This window comes from Rutilus rutilus (genome assembly GCF_951802725.1).
Source record: "Rutilus rutilus genome assembly, chromosome: 20".
NCBI lineage: Eukaryota > Metazoa > Chordata > Actinopteri > Cypriniformes > Leuciscidae > Rutilus > Rutilus rutilus.
In genome coordinates, this window is record NC_140225.1 from 7423886 (window position 1) to 7446146 (window position 22261).

The window sequence follows — 22261 nt, forward strand, 5'->3', positions numbered from 1 at the left end:
CGGAGCGCCCATATAGCTACAACAAACTAGTTTGTAACTTGTTGATGAAAATGTAATGTGATGCCACCGGCGCCGTTTTAATGACGGACAAAATGCACATTTGCACACATTCGTTGGTCAAAAACCCCGTAACTGCATTTGAGTTTGACTTTTGTAAAATGTTAACAATATATTGATAATTAATACAACAACATATAATTTGTTTTTAACATCGGAAAATCATAAGCACAGGTGCGCCCCCCGCTGTTTCGTACTGGAACTCGTCACCTAGGTAACATATATTTCTAAGAAATATCTTCTTTGATTTATGATTGCTGATACACTTAATTTATTAACATTTAATCATGTTATGGTAATAATATTAAATTATGGTTAATTCAATGTTGTTAATATGCACGTATTCGCTATCTAGCTAATTTTTTTAATCTATACTCTCCGCTCGTCTTCACATGTATAAATGTAGTAGGCCTAGGCTAAAACATGTTTTTTTAGCGGGCTAAAGAAGCCCTGAAACCTTGTATATCTATATTATCTATATTATTATTGTTATATTAATAGTGAATAAATCTAAAGATTTTGAGACTATTATTTTGTGTAATTGAATTTGTCATGAAGATGTGTCCATTTCTTCCTTTTATGTAGGCTTACTAAATAATCTTAAACGGGTGATGAACTGAGAAATCAATTTTGACATATAAGAGGTCATCATACTATAAGAATATCCTGTAAGTTTCCGAACTGAAAACTTGCTTGTTAGTCCAATAAAAGCTTTTACTGACACCAGGCACAGCGAACGACAGGTTTTTCAAAGTGGGGATCTACGACGTTAAAGGGTATCAAACACCGCCTCCGCAGAAGAAGATCAACGCCTACTTCAACACTGCCTGTTTAGCCCCGCCCACTGATTCGTGCATTACATGAAACTCATTATATTATGCAAAACTGTTATCCAATCATAGCAGTGGGCGTTTACTTCCAAGTCTTCAATGCGGCACGCCCATAAAAACAGTGCGTTTCAGGAGATAGGATCAAAACCAGGGTAGAAAATAGCCTATTACTTATTAATTTTTATGTTTTTGAATGTAAAAAAACAAGTGAACGTCATAAGTTGACCTCAGACAACAATACATTTTTTTTTTAAAAGCCAGTTCATGACCCCTTTAAATATAAAAAAAGAAATAAAAAAAAGGGAGGGGGGTGCCCTTTTTCAGTTTCAACACATGCCCCTCAAAAGGTCTGCGCACGGCCCTGTATGTATATGTGTCCCGTGATCAGAAAAAAGTTCACATACCAACAACAAAACAAGCATGCACACTCCGGCTGTACACCTGCATGCATGCACAAAATATTAGCTGTTTGGTTTAATTTCACAAAGTGTTGATGACAATATATGCAATAAAACTGACTGGTATCTTTGTGGATCAGCAAAACTGAATCACACAACTTAAGATACCCGTCACAAGTTAGTATCAGAGACTAGATGTCTGTAGAAAATGGCAGTAATGACTGTTTCCGAACAATCTGTTTGGCCAACTGCACTTCCCATTGCAACAATATTTTTTATAGGTGTCTTCAAGGAAAGATTTATCCATAAAATGATTCAGCAAACACTGAAGGTGCATTGGCGCTCAGTTCTACAGCCTGCTGTTTATTATGTTTAAATGCTTCAGGGAAGTCATAATTCTCTCATAGAGAGATGAATAAGGCACCATTCCGCAAGAGGGATGACACACAGAGAGAGAAAGAGAAGCATTCTGTCCATCTCGCTTTCTACAGAGCTTACAAACTGAGAAATACAATAATCGCACGCTATCAGGCAGCTTCACTGAGGTGGTCTGTCTTAGTTTGGCTCTTTTATTTCGCTGTCTTGATATGAACTTCTCTGATGAGAGGCAGATTAATATGAAAAATGCAGAAAGGAGATCGACCTCATAACTTTCCTGGCTCTGCCAACACGGATTACGGAGAGCCGAGTTTGTGTGACTAGAACTGATGGGACTGAGCCCTGACTCGAACTCCTCCAGTTGGGCCGTCTGTTTTTCATTACCCAGGAGGAGGATGTGGGAGAAATTGTGTATCGTGGTGAGAAAAGCCAAATGCTTCATCCACGCATAATCTAGTTGACATTTCAAAGCCATTATATCCTTACGTAGCTACCAAAAGTTATGTAGTGAAACAGCTACTTCATCCTCATTAAAAAAAAGTCCTTCAGTTGCTAATATTCCATTGATTGAGAAATATTATATCTATAGAAATATATAAATATAAATATATATATATATATATACACACATATACATACATACATACATACATACATAGCTGAGCACTGTATAAAAAAGAGCTTCGAAAATAGGTTACCAAAGTTCTCAGTAAGTTTTGGTAGACCATGGTTAGTTAAAGTGAAAGATTAACAATGCTATGAAGGGTTTTGCTGCACTTCAAGGAGACTAAATTTAACCACAACTTTTTTTTTGTTTCCCAAACGGTTTCACAGCATCGCATTCCATGACCTCTGAGTCCTCTAAAAAAATTATCACATTATGGCATTCCTACACGGCCAGTTTCCCAAAAGTACAGCTTAAGGCTTTTCACTTTCCTTTTCTTAACCCTGTCTTTGGGAAAGGATGTGAAAAAAAAAAAAAAAAAAATCCTAAATACCCTTTCTGCTTTTCCTTGTTTACTGCAGGTAGTTGTTTATCCCTTGTTTATCTCTCTCTCTAAGCTGGAAGATCACTCCATTTCACCACTCTAGAAATCCAATAAAACACAGGCCCAATTACGCTGTCCTCATAACTATAGCTTGCAAAACGACCTCCCTCCCTTCCAGCACATATCAGCCATGCAGAGACACCAGACAACAACAGCGAGACAGCTCATTTTAAACCACTTACATTAATATATAGTTGTAGGACCACTAGTTGGAGGGGAAAAAAAAAATCAATGCAGAAGAGAAAGAGGTTTGCAACAGGCTGTAATAAATGTCACCTTGGACTAAACTGCAAAAGACGTTAAACATTTCAACACATTCAGTAAGTGCAACGTCACTTTGGGAGACAATAAAGTGAAAACTCTGAACGTGATATGAGTCATTTCTGTCCTTTTTGCTATTTGCCTTATGCTTTGGGTATAATCTGAAACTCCTGGAAAGAGTGAAAACGTTTTAACGTTACGGTATTCATGTTGTATATAAAAAAAAAAATGGTGGTGTATTAGTGTACCATATAGCCTAATATCATGCTATCAGCCTAAATGCAAATTTCAGTCATCACAATTTCAATATGAATTAAAAAAAAAATTAAAATATATATTAAGTTTATTTTTCTGTGCCTTAAATTGTAATTCCCGAGATGAGACAACCTTTCCTGAAATGAGCCACACGGTCTCTAAAAAAATAAGATTGAAAAAACTATGAAAAAAGGACTACAACAAACGGCTGGTAGGGACTACACAACATTCCTCCCGGGTTAGTGACATCACCGACCCTAAAATTTACATAAACCCCGCCCCCGGAACACGATTTATTGATTATCAAGGCAGAATATGCTAATCAATGACTAGAAGATAACTACACATAAGCTACATAATTTCATCAACTAACCATTCAGAAAAGTTGTCTACATGTTGTCACTTCTTATTGAGTCTCTCCATCTCCGGGAGAAGCAGCTCATTTGCATTTAAAGGGACAGACACAAAAACTTCCCTCAAAAAGTGACAACTGTAACATGCTATATAAAAATATCTGTGGGATATTTTGAGCTAAAACTTCACATACACACTGGGGACATCAGAGATTTATTTTACATCTTGAGAAAGGGAATTATACCACCCCTTTAAACTTAAATTAAAACCAATTGTTGAATCAAATTACATTTTATTATATAGTTTTTAGAACTTTCCTTTGAGTTCACAAAACTTAAGAGTAAATGTAAATAAAAAGAAATCTGCTGTTTTTGCAGCTTGATTTGAATAAATGTTCTTTTTGGACTGGGATCAGTGTTTTCATAGTACAGCAAGGTTTTATATGTGTTTTATAATTTGAAAAGGAAAAGAAAAACATTACATGATCCCATTAAACATTCAAAGAAACAGAAAGCACATTAATCATCGTATTAGTTTTCATTTGTAAAAAAATCATTTGAAAGAAACCCAAACATCATAAATCTGTGTTGAACATAATCATTTATCTCGTTTTACACAATTTAACATTCACACGCACACAGTACTATTAACATGTACTTTCTTTTTTTCTTTCTTTAAATGTGCGTGGGTAAGACCTAACAGACAGGCACAGATGAGACGTTCAAAGACTACCACAATGGTACAACAGCAAGCTGTCATGTACAGGACTTCGGTTTGATGGGAAATTTGGAAAAGCAGGAAGAGCTAATTACAGTCTGCTGTAACAATGTTAACGCCAGCATGTCTTTAAACGTAAGACACCCCACTGGATGGAGAATAAAAAGCAAACACAAATAACTAATTATGCCATCATCTTCTAGCTTGTTGCTGGCGCTCATTAATTGGTGACCTGCGCTATTGGTCAGTAGACAATCGGCATGATGATGAAGCCAATTAGAGACAGAGAGTACACATGCCCCACAGAGCTTGTTATGGCTGCCACATCATGTCTCATCTAAATCAAAACAAATGCTAGGGAAACGTTGGCGTGACAGCTACGTCAAGCACAGACATGGGACATTAGAGCATGGCCAACTTTCTCCCTCTCACTAGGCCCCTACAATAGCAGTTATTGTGTAGAGGACAGAGGCCTTACAGCAGAGTCTATTTAATCTGCTTAAGTGATGACAGTGGACAGGCTAGAGATATTCTTGTCTTTTTGCTGTAGACTTTCAGACTTTAGAAACTTTAACCCTTTACAATAAGGTTCAACTTGTTAACATTAGTTTATGCATTTGGTACAATGATCTGAATGACACTTCTACATGATTCACTAAGTTAAGTTAACATATTGTACATATGCTAATACATTTTAACAAGTTGCATATCAAGTTGGATAAACCTAGAATGATAAATGCTATATTGTATTGTTTTCATGATACTTAATGTTAAAAAACTTGACTGAAACGATGTTATCCACAATATGAAAAATTGTCTTGCTTCACTTTATACAGTAGTATGCAAAAACAAAAAGGCATAAAAACTATACTATAACATTAAGAAGAAATACAATAAAATACATAACCATGACAAGTTAGCTATGCATGTAATTTCATGACTCAATATTACTCATGGCTCCAGAAACATAAAAACAAAAATATGATGCAAAGGTTTTATAGACGTATAATGTTAAATAATGTCAAGTTTGCATAACGCAATGCCATTTTAAAAGACATAATGCTTTGTAAAATAGTTTTACACCGTTTCTAAATGGTTCCAGATTACTTCAGGAACACTTTTGGATTAGATGCACAACTTCTATAAACACTATTTAGTTCGGTTCCCAGATACATTTAAAACAGTTCTCTATTTCAAGTATTAAATGCTGGAACTGCTCAATGGTTGGACTTAAAATGGGTCTGCTGTGGCAATATGTTACTGTTTTATTTGAAATTGTTTTATTCATCTCACATGTGGTCATCTATTCATCTCAATCACTCTCAAAACGGCATGTCCTAAACTGTCTTGTCTTATTTGAGTAGACAGGTTGCACAACACTTTATTTTCCACTTTACAGTCATCTTTTCTCATTTTTCTAACCAACAAAATATCCTCCAAACTAAAAACATGCCTGAATGAGGTTAACTCATTGCATGGTTTTCACTTTCCCTGTCACTTTAATGCTGAAACAAAAAAGTGACATTAGCATCACTGTCATCTAAAACACTGCATCGAATTACATGAGCATCCACGTCCATATTTGCTTCACTAACTCATGGCTCTTGGGAAGAAGAAAAGATAAAGACCTGGTTCAACCACAAGCTAAATATTTTATGACTACAACTACATGAAATCAAATCTTACTAAAGCCATTCTTTCATAAAATCTAGAGGAGAAGAGAATGGAGATGTGTTTGAAGATTACGACTCTGCCTGCCTCCTTCAAACGCAAGCCAGAGAGAGAAATAATTGTGTGTGCGATGGATAATTAAGCGATGGTGACTGTTCTGAACGTGAGCTGTCACTCCGATGGAAAGCGATGTCACGCCGTGCGAGTCAAGGCCGATCGGACAGGCGCCGTCCACTTTGATCTGGGCTCATGCATACGGAAAGAGGTCATGTCGTGGTCATTAAAAAGACCCTCCTCTAAACAGCCAGGCGAGATTGAAAGGCCACGTCTTCAAAGAGCAGCGTACAAGTAACCTCTTAAGAGATTCTGACAATTTGCTACGAACAAACAATGGGAGCTAAGAAGGAGTGGGATGGATTAGCTCACGGTGCCTTAGCCTTTTAAGTTCTTATAGTCATCTGCACAGAAAGGGGAGGGTTACACAAATCATTTACAGGGTCAGGGTGTTTAGTTATTCGCCTACATTTCATAAGACACTTAACCGGCTACTGAGTTACACACTAAACCACAGGCCATTATCTGGGATACACAGTCAGTTAATCTCGGATTATATTAACTGTATGTTGATCCTGTTTGTGTATGTGTCATATGTCTCGGTCTTTCTAGTGTTTATGTCATATGTCTCGGTATTTTTCTTTATAGCAAAGTACTGTACTTACTTGGTCATTTTTCGGCTTGACCACCTTCATGAAAGCTCCTCGTGCTTCGGCCTCTGACCGCTCCCACTGGGTCACTCTCCTGGTGTCCAGGAACTTCAGATTTGTCAGCTTATGTAGTACAAAGTACCTATAGATCAAATGAAGAGAAAAAAACACACAAAAAAACATACAAAGCAGATTTTACTAACCAGACAGCATGGCAGATTTCAGGTTGTTTTATAGCAGTTTACACAATTTAGTTTTAAGGTCCTTGCACACTGAGTCCGAAATTTTCCGCATGCGGTATACGTGATTCGGTGGCTCTGAAATGTCAAAACAGCATTCAAAATGCTTGCTACGGATGAGAAAAACGCAGAAGATCGAACCTGATCCAAAAATTTTTATGACGGACGAAAGTTTCAGAGGCAGTGTGCAAGCGTGATTGACATAAAGTGAGATCGTATTTATTTTTTAACGTGCGAAAATTTCGGATGCGAATTTCGGACTCAGTGTGCAAGGACCTTTAAACTTAAACATTTTAAAACACATTTAAAATCATAAGAATGTCCTTTGCAATAAACCAAGCTACATAAACAGTCATATTGTGTCCAATGTAAAGTTTATAATAATATTTAAATGTGCTAGCTTTGTTTTTGTTTTTTGTTTTTTGAAGCAAATGTTCCTTATATAATCAACTAATTGTAAAATGTTAAAAATAATATTTCAGTCATTTGTTTTGCCTTATTATTATTATTATTATTATTTTACTCAGTAAGAAAATGGGTCCATACACATGAAAATAAGGCTGCTTTTATATTTTAGGAAGGGCGTATTTTGCATCAAAAAGTTTGAACTGTTTTCCTTTTCTTCTTAAGTTTGACTATCCATATCCAGTGCAGTGTCAATACTGTAAGTGTACAGCAGATTTAAATGAAGAAGGGAAGTCTGATTCAAATCTCCAAGACAACCACACAAAATAAAACTTAAACGATCATTTCCTTCAAAATGCATTAAATTAACTGTAGCAATATTTGTAAATAGGTAATTAACTTCAAAATATGTAAAAAAATAAAAAATAATAAGGACAACATATAAACAGATAAAAAGCCCACATTGACAGAATCTGCCAAGCTGTCATTTCGGTAGCTTCACAGATATCTCTTTACGCTTTCACACACTCTCTGTCTTTCATTCAGGGAGAGAAAATGACGTGAGATAATAGCGGGAATACATAGATGACAACAGATTCTTTCACAGGCTGACTGGAATGGAGGAAGAGGCATGTCAAGACTTCAAACAGAGAGTGAGATAGAAAGAGAGAGAGAGACAGAGAGAGAGAGAGAGAGAGAGAGAGAGAGAGAGAGAGAGAGAGAGACACACACAGACAGACAGAGAGAGAGAGTGAGACAGACAGACAGAGAGAGAGACACTAAGTGGAGGGTGTGAACAGATGTGTATATGGGCAGTGACAGATTCCCAACCGAGCTCTCATGCAAAAGCCAGCAACAAACCCATGATGATGACAATGATGAAGGACGAAGGCGAACCCATGCTACGTGTTTATTCCTGATGGATCATAGAGAGCACGATTGCAGATTGATTCTATTAAGATAAGCCTGAATCAAAAATGTGTGGGGATGTTTTAGAGTTAAACTCTATTTGCATAAACACACCAGTGTATTTCTTTTGCATGTGTACAGCATTTTTGCAAAGTCAAATTTACAATATAGCGCTCTAGAGTTTTTTTTTTTTTGTGTGTTTTTTTACATTGCTATTGTACAATGTTTTAGTTAGGTCACGTTAACTTAATTTTAATACATTTATACAAATGTCCTAAATACTTTATTATACTTTATTCCTATAATCATATAGTTTCATATCTGAACATGCAATATATCAAAATTGAAAGAACAGAGCCTCTGCAAAAAAAAAAAAAAAAAGTATACTAGCTTTAAGCATTCCTTTTTTTATGAACACTTGAATGTGGGCAAGTTCCATAAAAAAAAGCAACATTTTGAAGAAAAAGCAAAGAATTATTATTATTTTTATTTTTTTTAAAGACTACAACGTGCATAAGCAATGCTTTTATTGCTTGTTTCTGCTTCTTTTGCCTGTGTTTTGATCTGGAGATTCTCTACTCTTTCAGAAGTTGCGTAATAGCACCCCCTACCATATAACAGTGAAACCACAGAAAGCTGGAAAATGCAGCCAATGGCGGGGAAGCGTTTTCTCATTAATGAGGAAAAATCCTGTCAATGGCGATGAAGCGTTGTCTCATAAATTTCGGGGAAAAAGTTAAGTACTTGTTATTATATAATATTACATTTTAAAATACTTACTATCAGGCTTCAATTACTTTTTTATTGACTGCATGATTACATATTACTCACACAATGGCAGAAAATTATTAAAAATGTATTGATTCTCCTGAAGTTCCTTTAGTTTTGTGGAATTGCACACACAGACCAGCCACTAGTCAGGTGGCTATAATTACACAGAAAATGTAACACTGAATAAAAAAAAAAAACATTAAAATGCACAAATTCGCGCCATTTTGTATTTACATTTTGTAACGCATTTACATTTTTTTCAGCCGAACCCCTCTGTAAAATACATTTACTTGAAGTACCCCTTCAGATTTTAAGATTTAAGACACAGTTTTTTCCCTTTGTCAGTCAATTTTGAGACTTTGAGGCTTTTTACAAAATGTTGTTTCAAACTAATGGAAAGAAAACATCCAAAAAACACTTTTCAGTGTTGGTTTTATTGCACTCTATCTATTTGCGTCTGTAGATTTCAACTACAATACAATGTCACTACAATGTCTTTAGAGGCAGTTATCTTAAAATATGTGTTTTTTTCCTCCTGCACCGAGTCAGAAATCTCCACTACAGCAGCACTTACATACACCAAACTTTACAGTTTTATTCCTATCCATATTCTGAAGGTTTTTATTTAATTGGCCAAATTTTTATTATAAAACATTTTATTCCTAAAAAATTTTTTTTTTTTTTTTCTGGCTGTTGACAGCATTTTTAGATGTACGTGTCAGATATTACCTGAAATGTATAATGTAATGTATTACATTACTAACTACAACTGTTATCATGTCATTTGGAATCAGTAAAAGACTACAATTTGTAAGTAAATGAATATAGAGTGTGTATAAAAGATGATAATTAAAGCCTACACATATGGGAATACTGTATATATGGGATTATGCGCCCTGTTTTATTTGCCTGACAAAAAGTCCTATTTCTTAAAAAGTAAATTCGCACTGTCAGTAGGACAAGCTACACACTGAAGTTGAATGCTTAAGAGTTATTTTGTTTGTTTAAATCCATAACTCTAAATATGCGCAACAGAACGGTTATACTTGCCTTAGCAAAACAACTAATAACTTTAAGTTACAAATTCCTCTAGAGTGACTAGCAGCAGTGTGGTGTTGGTATGCTTTGTTTACTGTTGTGATTCAATTACAAACAAGCATAATAACAGCGACAGTTAGCGGGAAATAGGCAGGTGTTTTCCTGATGATTGTGAAATTGTTTGTGCTGATCTAACAGATGGTTGGAGCAGCTCTGCAGCAAGTGTTGTTTAAAGCACCCCAGGCAAAACTGGCCCTAAACTTTCTGATCTTCAGCAAACACAGATATTTAAGCCCACACACACGTCATGATGTCAAGAGACAAACATGCAATCACAGACAGCATGGGCTGGAGAGCATTCCAGAGAGACAGGACATACATCCTTTACCGCAGATGGCTGTCGCTGTGTCGAGCACTGAACTACTTTAGCTAAAGGGAGGGAAAAAAACTCCTCGAGCCCCAGAAGTAAACAATGATGAATGAGCCGAGCGACTGCTGTAAAATACAGCCGAGTGTACTTGTGCCTGTTCATTTCATTTGACTAATTGAAAGAGCGCAAAGAGGCGTGCGATATTTCACCGTGTTATGAAGAGGTATTTTTATTTTTTTGATTTTTTGTTCTCAGGACGCAGTCTGAGAAGTGCATAGCCCAAGGCCAGTCCTGCCATGACCTGAGTGCTCGGCTAACCCTGTCAGACATAAAATCTGCATTATGCTCAAATTGATGTATTACTATGTGACACATTATGAATATTACATCACAAACACACAGCTGCTGTCAGTCAGGGAAAGAATAGTCGTCCTCTGCACCAAGTGAAGCATGGGAGACATTGCGCGAGAGTGGCGCCTATTGGGTTCATCTGTATAGTAAATGATTCATACTGAACAGAGTTGAGAAAAAGGCACTTAGGTCTAAGGTAGACAAAGGAATGTGTTTCTCCCCACCGCTAGGTTTCTTGTTGAAAACCTGACAAATGGTGGTAACATAGCGTGGCATTGCACTCCCATAGGCCTGGGCTTGATAATGAATGCATCGTTTCATCTTGTAGGAAAGGAAAGGATAGCAAACACTCATTTGTGGTTATCACAATTCACACCTGAAATCGATTTTGCAAGTCTACAAAATAAAAAAAAAAGAAGAGTGTGGTTATAGCCTAAAGTATCAGTCTTTGCTTGTGCAATGTGATTTATGGTGTAGTGCAACAGCCGTTCATCCAAATAAAAGATTACTGGAAGTTGCCAAACTACACACTCCTGGGGTATTTCTCTTTTTTTTCCAGAAGAAATAAAAACATACCAGCAAAACAAAATAAATTCATGAGTACCAGAGTACAAAATAAATTCATGAGTATTTTTTTGCTTCAGGATACCATATATTTCATATACAGTGAGTCCCAGAGGTCGAGACCACTAGTGAAAATCTTAAAAGAGGGGAGAAAAATAACCTTACCCAACCCCAAAACTTTTAACGTGTGTGCATGTGTGTGTGGGACTGTGGTCCCCACAAGGATGGCAGTACCAGAAATATTTAATCTTGTGGGGACATTTTGGTCCCCCATGAGGAAAACAGCTTATAGATCATAGTTTTTTTTACTAAATATAAAAATACAAAAAAGTTTTCTGTGAGGGTTGTGTTTAGGGGTATGGTTAGGTGATAAAATATACAGTTTGTACAGTATACAAATCATTATGTCTATGGAAAGTCCCCATAAAACATGGAAACCCACCAAAGTTTTCTACTGCATTATATTTTAGAATGTAATTTATTGAATTTTCAGCATCATTACTCCAGTCGTCAGTGTCACATGATCCTTCAGAAATCATTCTAATATGCTAATTTGGTGCTCAAGAAACATTTCTTATTATTCTAAATGTTGAAAACAATAGCAAAGTTCAAAATAATAGTTATAACATTATAAATGTCTTTGCTGTCACTTCTGATTAATTTTATGCAGTGTATGTAGTGTAGAATCTGAAATATTCCTAATTTATTTGCCACATGACTTTTGTTTTTCAATTTTCCAAGTTTATAATCCCACATTTTCAATGTGGTTTTGCATACTTCTGTATAGTACAGTTATTAAAAGACAAAAAAAATAATAATTCAAAATGACTACTGTGCATGTTCATCAGTATGGCAGTGTTCTGACCTGTATCTCTGATAGTCGTCTTCATCTTTATCCATGCTGACCAGCTGGTTGGGACAGGCCTCATTTCCCAGAAGGCTCAGGTATTCCAGGGCTGGCGTCACTTCCACCAAATGCTCCAGCAGGGCCTCGATGTCGGTGAAGTGTCACGGGGCAGAGGTCAAGGAATCTAGGCTGTTAATTACATTAGCATTTACTCTGCGCTCTACCCTGGCCTAGCCAGCCAGCACAACTCTGTCAAATTTACCGAAACTCTTTGAAGGAGCTCAATAGGCATTATGCTGGAGAATACAAAGAGCGGGTAAATTTAAGGGCGAGATTTTGGCATTTGCTGCGAGTTTGGCTGTTCTCTTCCCCCGTTCCTCTTCCCATTTCCTGGGTGGCTGGGTGCAGAACATTAAAAACATTGACAAAATGATGGATGCCTTGTGGTAAAAACAGTTAGTGACTCCCTAAGCCATGGACACCCCCTCCCCTTCACCCAGCACAGGGAAACAAACAGCCACTTCACAGCAAATTCATCACTAATACATTCACTTCATTGGAAAATGGTGCCCGAAACGTGTCAAAATACAACCACACTAATGCAGCACTTGAATTTCAATGGCAGCAGGCCACTACAGGATGTAAATAATTGGGCCATTAGCATGTGCAGACCACTTCACAGCAGAATTTGGGTCTGAGCTGCTGACACTCTGTCGGAGGAGAGCTGTTTGGAGAACAGAGGGTGAGGCTGCGTCATTATTATGTAGATGGATAGCATCCAGCGACAAACAGCAGAGCATAAATTTTCGTCAGGCTAGCACATTTACTTTTGCCATTTATTTCTCTTTGCATCTCATCACACAAACTGAATGTAATGTGTAGTAGTGATGTAATTGCTGACTGTCAACAGCCGAAAATGTGAAATTTCCAGTTTGGCTTCAAAGATTTACTTTTGGTGTGTGGTAGCTGTTACATTACTCTGTTAGCTTATTAAACAGCTAATGCTATACTGAAAAATGTATGATGTTGGTCATTTAACTCTGTTTGCTCTGCTTTCTGGTCATGTGACTCGACGCTAATATACTGTAACTATGATATGGGTCATCATGATATGATCTGTTTCTTAGAAAATGGTCTAATGGGGTTTTATCTTCCAGTCATGGGTCTGTACTGGATATTTTGTTTTGCCTCTTCTCCACTAGAGGTCACCATGGCACAAACTCAAGTGAGTTTATCAAGCAACCCCATTAGACAGGAGCTCAATTTAACACAATAACATAATTTAAAGAGATAATGTGTAGCACAAGGAGATACACTGCATTGCACTGAAACTAACAGCATTTCCTGTCATTTTGTTCAAGCATGAACTGAGAAGCAAAGCTTTAGAAAGGATATTTGGTTCTTATTGAGCGTTAGGGTATGGAGCCGTGGTAACCTGGGCAACCGGAGGTCATTTCCGAGAAGATTGTTGTCCACAATCAGCTCTTCCAGTTGGCTGAACGCTTTCAGGGCTGTCAGTGACCTGCAATGATAAGGCAAGAGAGGAAAAATGATATGGCCCTAAATCTGGGCAGCCATTATGTGCAGAAATAAATATTTCAGGCGAGCCCTTTCACAGGCCGGAATAGTTTGGGCTTGGGACTGTCAGGAGAGTGAATGATAAGAATTAGTGGCGCTAAGATCCCCTGGCATGGTGCGGCATCCTTCACACGCTGGCAGCGTGAGTGATGAGGGTCACTCGTGAGTAGCCAGGATTCAAAACAAAAGGGCTTCAGAAATGCAGTGTGCGGGATGAATTTGTCAATGTCTTGTGCCTTCAGGCACCCAGCTTTGCCTGACCCTAACCCTCCATTCCCAAGATAAATAACACTGTCACAGTTCACCTTCACTCCCCCAACACAAATTTAACTCGTCATCCATCATTTTCCCGGCTCAACTATAATGCCTAGCCACAAACGGAATGAGTACAACTTCTACAACTTCTCAGATGAGCCGCTTACAGTTAAAAACAATTGCTTTTAGGGGGGAAAAGTTGGACGTTTCTCCCTTTATTCCCCATTGTGACACCTAATCCCCACAGACGCGCACGCACACCGTCCCCCAAGGACTTTCTCTCTGTCTGGGTCTTTTCCCCGCCCTGTGCTGGCATAAACATGATGGAGGGTGGTGCTCAGGGTAATGTCGGGGCCTTGCAAAGTTCATGACGCGGATGGTGCATAAAAGCCGGGGTGTGTGTTTCTAATCCCTCAAATGGCAGAGGCTGACAACCTACAATGCTAATGTGTCCACCCTTAGTTAATTGACATTTACGTCTGTCAGCGCCCTTGAGAAAAGAACAATTAGATGGCAACATGATGCTAGTTTTTGACGCTCTTGGGGCGAAACGAAAAAAAAAAATCACACCAGCATTTCACAATCTTATGAATTTGTTGTCGTGAGACTTTTCGTGGTACAGTTCCGTGGAAAATCCCATGGCAATCTGGGAAGAGCTCACAGGAGTAAATGTTGATATCTAGCCAGGTGTCTCTCTGTCTTTGGATGACACCCAAATATTGTAAATCGGTCCTGCCAATTAGTCTCGTAAAACTCTCTGTTGTGTTATGCAAATACCTCACTCTTATCCTGTAGAACATGGCTGATGAAATGTTGTGGGCTTTAGAAGAGAAAGAAAGCAAACATATAAGCAGAGAGCCAAGAACTCCAACCACAAGAGAAATATGTTCTATTTGTGTAGTCAAATCGCACAAAACTCCACGCATCCAGAGAAATGTCCCTGCTCGATAAATGAAAGCTGTTCTGCGAGCCCCCTCCACCTGTTTGCCTCAGCTGTATCTGGGCGGTTGTAATGTTATTAGCCGCTTAGTTAAGAGGCATCCGCGCGTCACAGGGGGGTTGCTTATTAATTGTTGTTTTCGTGTCACTACCGCTGTGTGCAAAAGGTGATTTAATCAGTTAAATTCACAGCCAAGGGAGCGGCCAAATCACATTCAAAACAACAAACAGGGATTCAACCCTAATTTAACCACAACACATTGCGCCTAAACGTTTGCGCTGCCGTTTTATACAACATCTGTACAGTGCAGAAGGGGAAAACTCTCAAAATATGTTGTTAACTGAATGATTAATTGCCACACGCGCTTAAAAGAACGGCTCACCGAAAATGAACGTTCTGTTATTTACTCACTCCTTATTTCTTTCCTATGGAAGCCCAATTCTGCCTCATAAATAAAAGGTAATAATAATAAACATTTAAAAAATGAAAGCTATCATTTTTGTTACACTTTATTTTAAGGTGATGTAGTTACATTGTACTGACTCATATGAGTACTAAGTAATAATAACTTACTACAGAGTTATGGTTAGGGTTTAGGGTTAGTTACTTGTAATTATGTATAATTTACTGTTATTACTATAGTAATTAAATGTAGTAACATGCAACTACGTCACCTTAAAATAGTGTTACCATAATATATATATATTTTTATTTATTTTTTACACTGAGGCAGAAACAGCTTCAATATATCCTTCTATTTTGCCCAGGATGGAACAGAAAAATCTTTTTATAGTTCATATTCTATAAATAAAAGTGTGCTATAATACAAGACTAAAGGCCTGTTCACACCAAGGACAATAACTATAAAGATAATGATAAAGATATAGTTCTAAAAATCTTTCTCAATATTAAAGAATAGAGTTCACACCACAGCTATGACGCGAACGGCACAGAGAAATTATATCATTGGAATCACTTTCAGAACGATTTTATCCATCTGATGAATGATTGACAGCCAATCAGAATCAATCCTGCTATAATGAGCTCGAGCATTTAAAGTGACAGACAAGCATGCGCTTAGAATAAACAGAATGATAATACAGTTATATGTATAGCAATTGTTCTTGGTGTGAATGGGCCTTAAAACTTGGTGTTTGTTTACACATTACTGGTGTCTTTGTTACAGTGTAATTATACATTTAAGTACTAAGTAATGTTTATTAACAACATGTTATAGGGTTAGGTTTGGAAATAGGGTTTGGTTTAAGGTTAGTTGCATGTAATTATGCATGATATACTGTTATTACAAAATTAAGTACATGTAACATATGAAACGAGGCCCAAATAAAGTTAACTTATTACCTAATTACCTGTTACCTTATTCATAGATAATCTTGCATTCTGCATATTCAAATGAACATGCAACATTTGGCAACGTCATACTTCAAAATTCTTTGAATATACTGTACAAATCGTATCGACTGATGGCACTAAAAAAATGCCTTAGTCACTTTGATCTGTCCTCCACAGAATAAAAAAACAACAACTTGAGGGCGAGCAAATCTTGTGAAAACTAAAATAATGTCAATACACAAGCAATCTAAAACTCAATCACACACAAAACACTCTCAGGTAGGAACTTCTCTGACTCACACCTCGTCCCCATGGGGAATCCAAAACCGACTGCACATTTTCACCACCATCTTCAAAGTCACACCACAATGAAAGAATAGCACAATGCAGAGAGCGCCGTCTGATCTAAGGCGAGAAGGAGAGAGATGGATGGGAAGACACGAGAGTGGGAAAGAGAGATAGATTTAACGAGCCACACCAATGAACCCACTCCTTGTTAAGATAATTATGATCAAGCTCATTGTCACAGTGAATATCTCAACGTGTTTGCCAGTGCAGCGTGTCTGGCTCTATCTTGCCTGAGTTAGCAAATGGCTCGCAGACCCAGCTGCTAAACAACTGCTGCTGGAAAAACACATGATTACACATCATAAATAAGGTGACCAAATGATCATGATACAAATTTAGGACAGGTCAGAGATGGCTTGGTGGATAATGTGTCAGTGACCCCTTTTTAATCTGCCATTGAGTGATTTACAATAATATTTTTATTCAGAGGTGTTTGTAATAAAAATACATGTTTACATTAAAATAGCTTGGATAAATCTGATCTTTGGACACATTAATCGCATTATTTGGACAACTGAACAACAGCCAGGGTCCAAAATTGAAAAGTGTGCTAGTGAGTAAATGAAAAGAATTAGAGAGAGGAACCAAAGCATAATACATTGTTTGAGACAAACTGTAAGAATGATGATCAAGCCCTTGCTTATGTAATAGGCACAAACAATCTAATCAAAAACACGACTAACGATGTTTTCTCCTAACAAACATGAAAATTGTACCACCAAACTTTATCTAGGATTTCTTTTCATAACTCCACGTGGCGACACATTTCTGGAAATCTTCCCCTCATTAAGCCAACCAAAATGAAAAAGAGGAACAACATAATGGTGTGTTTTTACATTTTTGTGACATGTTTAGTTTTACTGAGATACAGAGACTAGCTTGTATATGATGTGGCTAATTATTCGGACAAATAACATCCTGACGGTAATTCTTGCTCGTCAAATTGGGATCTCTTGTAATCCCATTATTAAACATAATGCCTTGAATGAGGAGGGGAAAAATACTGACAGAGCAAGTCGATAGCATTAAAAGAAGGTCAAACGAGTCGATTATTACCAAAGGTTATGTTAAAAAAAATCCTGTGTAGATGGTGACAGTTTGCTGACATGTGAAACAAGCGCTCGCTGAGAACGTCTGCTTCCACGCCTTTTCAAATGGCCGCCATGTAAATGCTGTTAGTCAACCTTTCAAAGCCAGGGCCTGTAAAACAAATTACTATGCAGACTATCCTCAAAAGAAGCCAAACAAGAGGACAAGAGCTCAGACAATGACACAGAGATGGCTTGACAGAGATGGATGGATCGATAGACAAATACTAATGCGGACATGCTGATTGATAAACTGCTGCTGACAACAGGGGAAAAAACACTCTGTGATTATTGGTTGAAATGTCAGTCACTGCAGCCATTAGTCAGCCAGCTTTCACAGGTCACATGTCCAGGGAGGGAGAGACAGAGAGAGCACGAGTAAAGAGAACTCAGATACACCTGCAGAGTTGATACAACCAAGTTCGCAAATAGCGCTAACCGCAAATAACATATTCTTAGACACAGCACTCATTCAAGCACACTCACGCTGCCTTTGTATTCCGAGTCTGCGTTCCAGCAGTGATCCCATTCAGCAAAAGCCTCCTTCTGTATGATACTCCCAGCTTTGATATTTCCCTTTGCTATGGCCAATAATTCCCTTGTTTGCTCGCCGGTTTTAAAAGGCCTTTCTCTTCTCGGCTCTCTTTTTTTGAGTCCCCAGTGTGTCTGTTCTTGACAGAGCAGCTCTGATCATTCTTTGATATTAGTCTCTCTCATATCCTCGGCTCCACAGTGTCACCCATGCCATGTGTGTGGAGTCAAAACTGGGTCCCAGAACAGCCAAGGGTGATCTAGACCGTACATATTTACCAGCTGATCTGCAACCGGCACCACAGCTCGGTCTCAAAGTATGGTCAACAGTGGATGGCTGCCCGGATCCAGTTGTTTGGGATCTTTTCCTGTGTGTGGATTGAAATCTGACTTCAGGCCTTGTTTTAAAGTTAAAGAGGGGGGATTTAACATCAAAAGCGGTCTCCGGTGTGGGAAAAGTAATGTTTTTATTCCGAAGAGGTTGCGAAGGCTTGGGAGTGACAGGCAAATTGACACGCTGTTCGCAGGGCAAAAGATAAATGTTTGATGAATTGGCCAATCCGGTTGGAGTGATGGGCTTCATATGTGCATAATGGACTGGCTGCCTGGCAGTTCTGATTGCCTGCCAAGATAAGAAACTATAATGAATGAAAGAGGGAAGCGGGGCTGTAAAAACAGGGATTGGACTGGTTTGAATAAATGTAAAAAAACACGAAGAAAGAAAAAATGCTCAACACCGCGAAGCTGTCCATCAGAGGACATGACAAACTCCTCATCGCACAGAGAAAAATGAGTGAATCAACTATTTCTCAGAGGATGATCTGCAGTTGTGATAAATGTGAGGTAGAACGCCACATCTGCCTATTGTGTCATTCTCAGAGTTTTATTAATCAACCTTACAACCTTGAATATGATCTTGACACCAGCTTCATGCATAATATAAGTGCCAAAGGAGCTTAGATGCACTCCTACCTTCAACCTGCATGAAATTCTGTTTTCAATCTTCAAAAACATGATGCTTCGGATGCGGCGGCACAATAAATCTTCGATTTGGCAGTATTAGGCAACCATTATCTGGCTTAATCTCAGCCCCTCCAGTCCGCCTGACATCAAACATGTCACCAGCCCTAGGGTGGCAGCAATTTACAGATCACATGTGTAAGGAAATGGGCTTGAGCTATGTTGCAATTTACATGTGTTAAAGGCTTATGGAGCAGTCATCCTGCAGTTTTAATGGGACGCCCACTGGTTGGGTGATTTTCTTACAATATATAATGCACATTTTGGCTTGTTATTTACGTGGATATTCACAAACCTGCAGTGCATAATTTGGCTCCATTTAACAACACTATCATTACAGTACTGCGTATTACACATATAAATAACAAATAGTTATATAAAGAGCTAAATGCTAGCGTTTTGTAGATAAAGAAAACAAAACACATGGGGTTCCCATGAATAAATCGACATGAATGAAAAGTATTTAATCAGTCTAAATTATCGGGTTATAAGAGAAGATAACAGAAGGTCACTTAAAGGAATGGTGCGGCAAAAGAAATATCGGAATTTACACATCTTCATGTTGTTTTAGCTCTTTATTTTTTCTTAAGCAATTTGTTCAAGATTCTGCTTTACAAACAAGGGAAGTAGATGGTACAGTCAAGCTTCAAAAAAGCATATCATAAAATGGCTTAAGAAGTCTTGAATGGACTATTTTTAAGATAACTTTATGGTTCTGTTTTGTCCTTTTTGGAGCTTTTGATCCTTTGTAAATCACACTTTCTTTGTAAGAGCAGCTTGTACGTTCTGAGCAACATCTTATTTTGTATTTCACAGTAAATAGAAAATAACATGCGGTTGGAAGAAAGTAAGTGACAAAATGTTAGGGTCAAATGCATCTTTGAAGGAAAAAAAAAATCTGTGATCATTTACTCACCCTCATTTAATCATTAACTTTAACTCTGTGGGAGGAAAAAGACATTTCTCAAAATATCAACAGAAGAAATAAAGTCATACAGATTTGGAACAAAACAAGGGTGAGTAAATGATAACAGATGATATTCAATTTTGGGTGAACTATCCCTTTGGGGCAGCCTCTGGACCAGGCAGTACTGTGTTGGGTTAGGGTGGGGTTAGTCTCGCGTAGCCAGACCTTCAGACTGACGGCAGAAGGTCTGGACTTCATCGCAGCTTTCATTGGCCAAGGACTGCCCAAGAGGACGTTTGACTGACATGTAAAGCAACCACTCACAGTTTGTTTTGTTCTCTGTCGTGTTTAGGGGCATGAAAATGTAAAATCGATGTCCCTACATTAACAAACCAGCATGCATCAAACAAATCATTCATTCAAGAACATTGTGCAAGTTTACTGCACCAGTGGCACCATAAACTTCACATACTTTTGAAAATCCAGCATTTACAATAGATCCTGGTAAGCGCTCATTGTCACAGTTATAAACAAGACAGCTTTCCTCTTCCATAAGGGGGTTTGGCATCACAACAGCTTGTTTCCAGGTGGATCGTTAAAGAACGTGACACACGCGTCTCCAGGAAATCCTGTAGAATTCAGACGATGACTTCAAAACTCCCGAAGTGTTTCCCATTTTGTGTGCCATATGCATCAGACGTTCAGCCAACGGCCCGTGGGCGTGACGTCTGAGGCTGAGACTAGGGTGGGGTTGAGTCGGGTCGGGCGGGGGTTTTCGACCAGAAGAAGGAGTGAGGCTAGGGATGAAACGCCTGGTGAATTATAGACTGCCTCTCAAGATTCACAGCTCTCAGTGGTAGGAGGTTAATATTCTCACATGTCATTAGGTCCGCTGGCTCGGCTGACGGCTCATTGAATCAGGCAGCAAATGATTTCCTCATGCGGCAAAGGACAGCACACTTCAAAGGGAGAAGGGGCTGAGGTCAGAGCCGCTCCGCTGTGATTAATAGCCCTGGATCAGTCGAGGTTGGCTGTAAGGTAAGAATGTGTCTGAGGCTTTTGACAGAGCTGACTCTTTAAGCTGAGTTTGACCCCCGGCCCTGGCAAACTTTGTTTCCAGTGCCAAGTCTGACTGACCTGATGGGCCCTGTCAGGGGCAACCTGGACTTCATGAGCTGAGCTGCAACGTGCACAAATCACCTTGTGTTACAGAGTACTGAGGGTGTCTGTCCAAACGCTGTCTAATCACTTACCCTCGCTTCAGTCATGCAAAAGGCACAACCTGTACTTCAAAGGACAGCTTCTGGAACAAGCGTGTGTGTTCTTTGGGTCAAATGTACACAAATTGAAGTTGTCTAAATTGACCAGCAAATCATTTTAACTGACAATACAAAAATCTAAAGCAGTGCAGTACCCATTTTTTGTCATTATCATCGTGGAAATGAAAACAATCAAATAAATGGATACGTTTTCTTATAATAATAAAGAGCAGGACTGACAGTAAGACTGTTTATTGCAGAGACACTGCAGAGACTATACAACCACAGAAATGCCACAGTATGAATTGTAAGAGAAAGTATTGACTGTTGCAGATGGGTGCATCCAATATAGACAGCTTCTTGGATTACAATGGGATTGGTTTAGTTTTGACGCATCACAACATTCCGCTTGTGTCCAGTGTAAATAGTGTGTAAATAAAGGTTGTTTACTGTTGCCAAGCAACATTTCAAAACAACTATGTGCCATCGCAAGTGTGTTTACATTGGCTATTTTAAAGTAGTTTCAAACACAACTCATCCAATCAGATTTATAATGTATTACTGTTTTAAATTTATCTCAAGGTGTAATTTGAAACAGCTGTTTACACACTGCTGTCAAACATATTTTTTGGTTCACATCATCTTTTGGTTTGTGTTGATGAAGTTCCGAATAAATAAATAAATGAGATGAAGTACCTTACATTACCGTATTTAACTGAATTATGGATAATAAACATTTATGCACTGAATTTCCGACAAAATTATATATTGCTATTACATAAAATCCCACGTCACTCATCACATACTCTCCTCA

General features: G+C 38.2%; 1 protein-coding gene across 1 annotated transcript in view; it reads right to left on the bottom strand.

The window, feature by feature from the left end:
• Nucleotides 1-22261, bottom strand: part of lrmda (leucine rich melanocyte differentiation associated) — a 277538-nt gene that overhangs the window by 84490 nt on the left and 170787 nt on the right. The window contains exons 3-5 of the mRNA XM_084390781.1: nt 13564-13690; nt 12187-12326; nt 6690-6816 (exon numbers count right to left, since the gene is read on the bottom strand). Of these exons, the coding sequence (XP_084246907.1) occupies nt 6690-6816; nt 12187-12326; nt 13564-13690 (394 nt within the window). The remainder of the gene's footprint in view (nt 1-6689; nt 6817-12186; nt 12327-13563; nt 13691-22261) is intronic.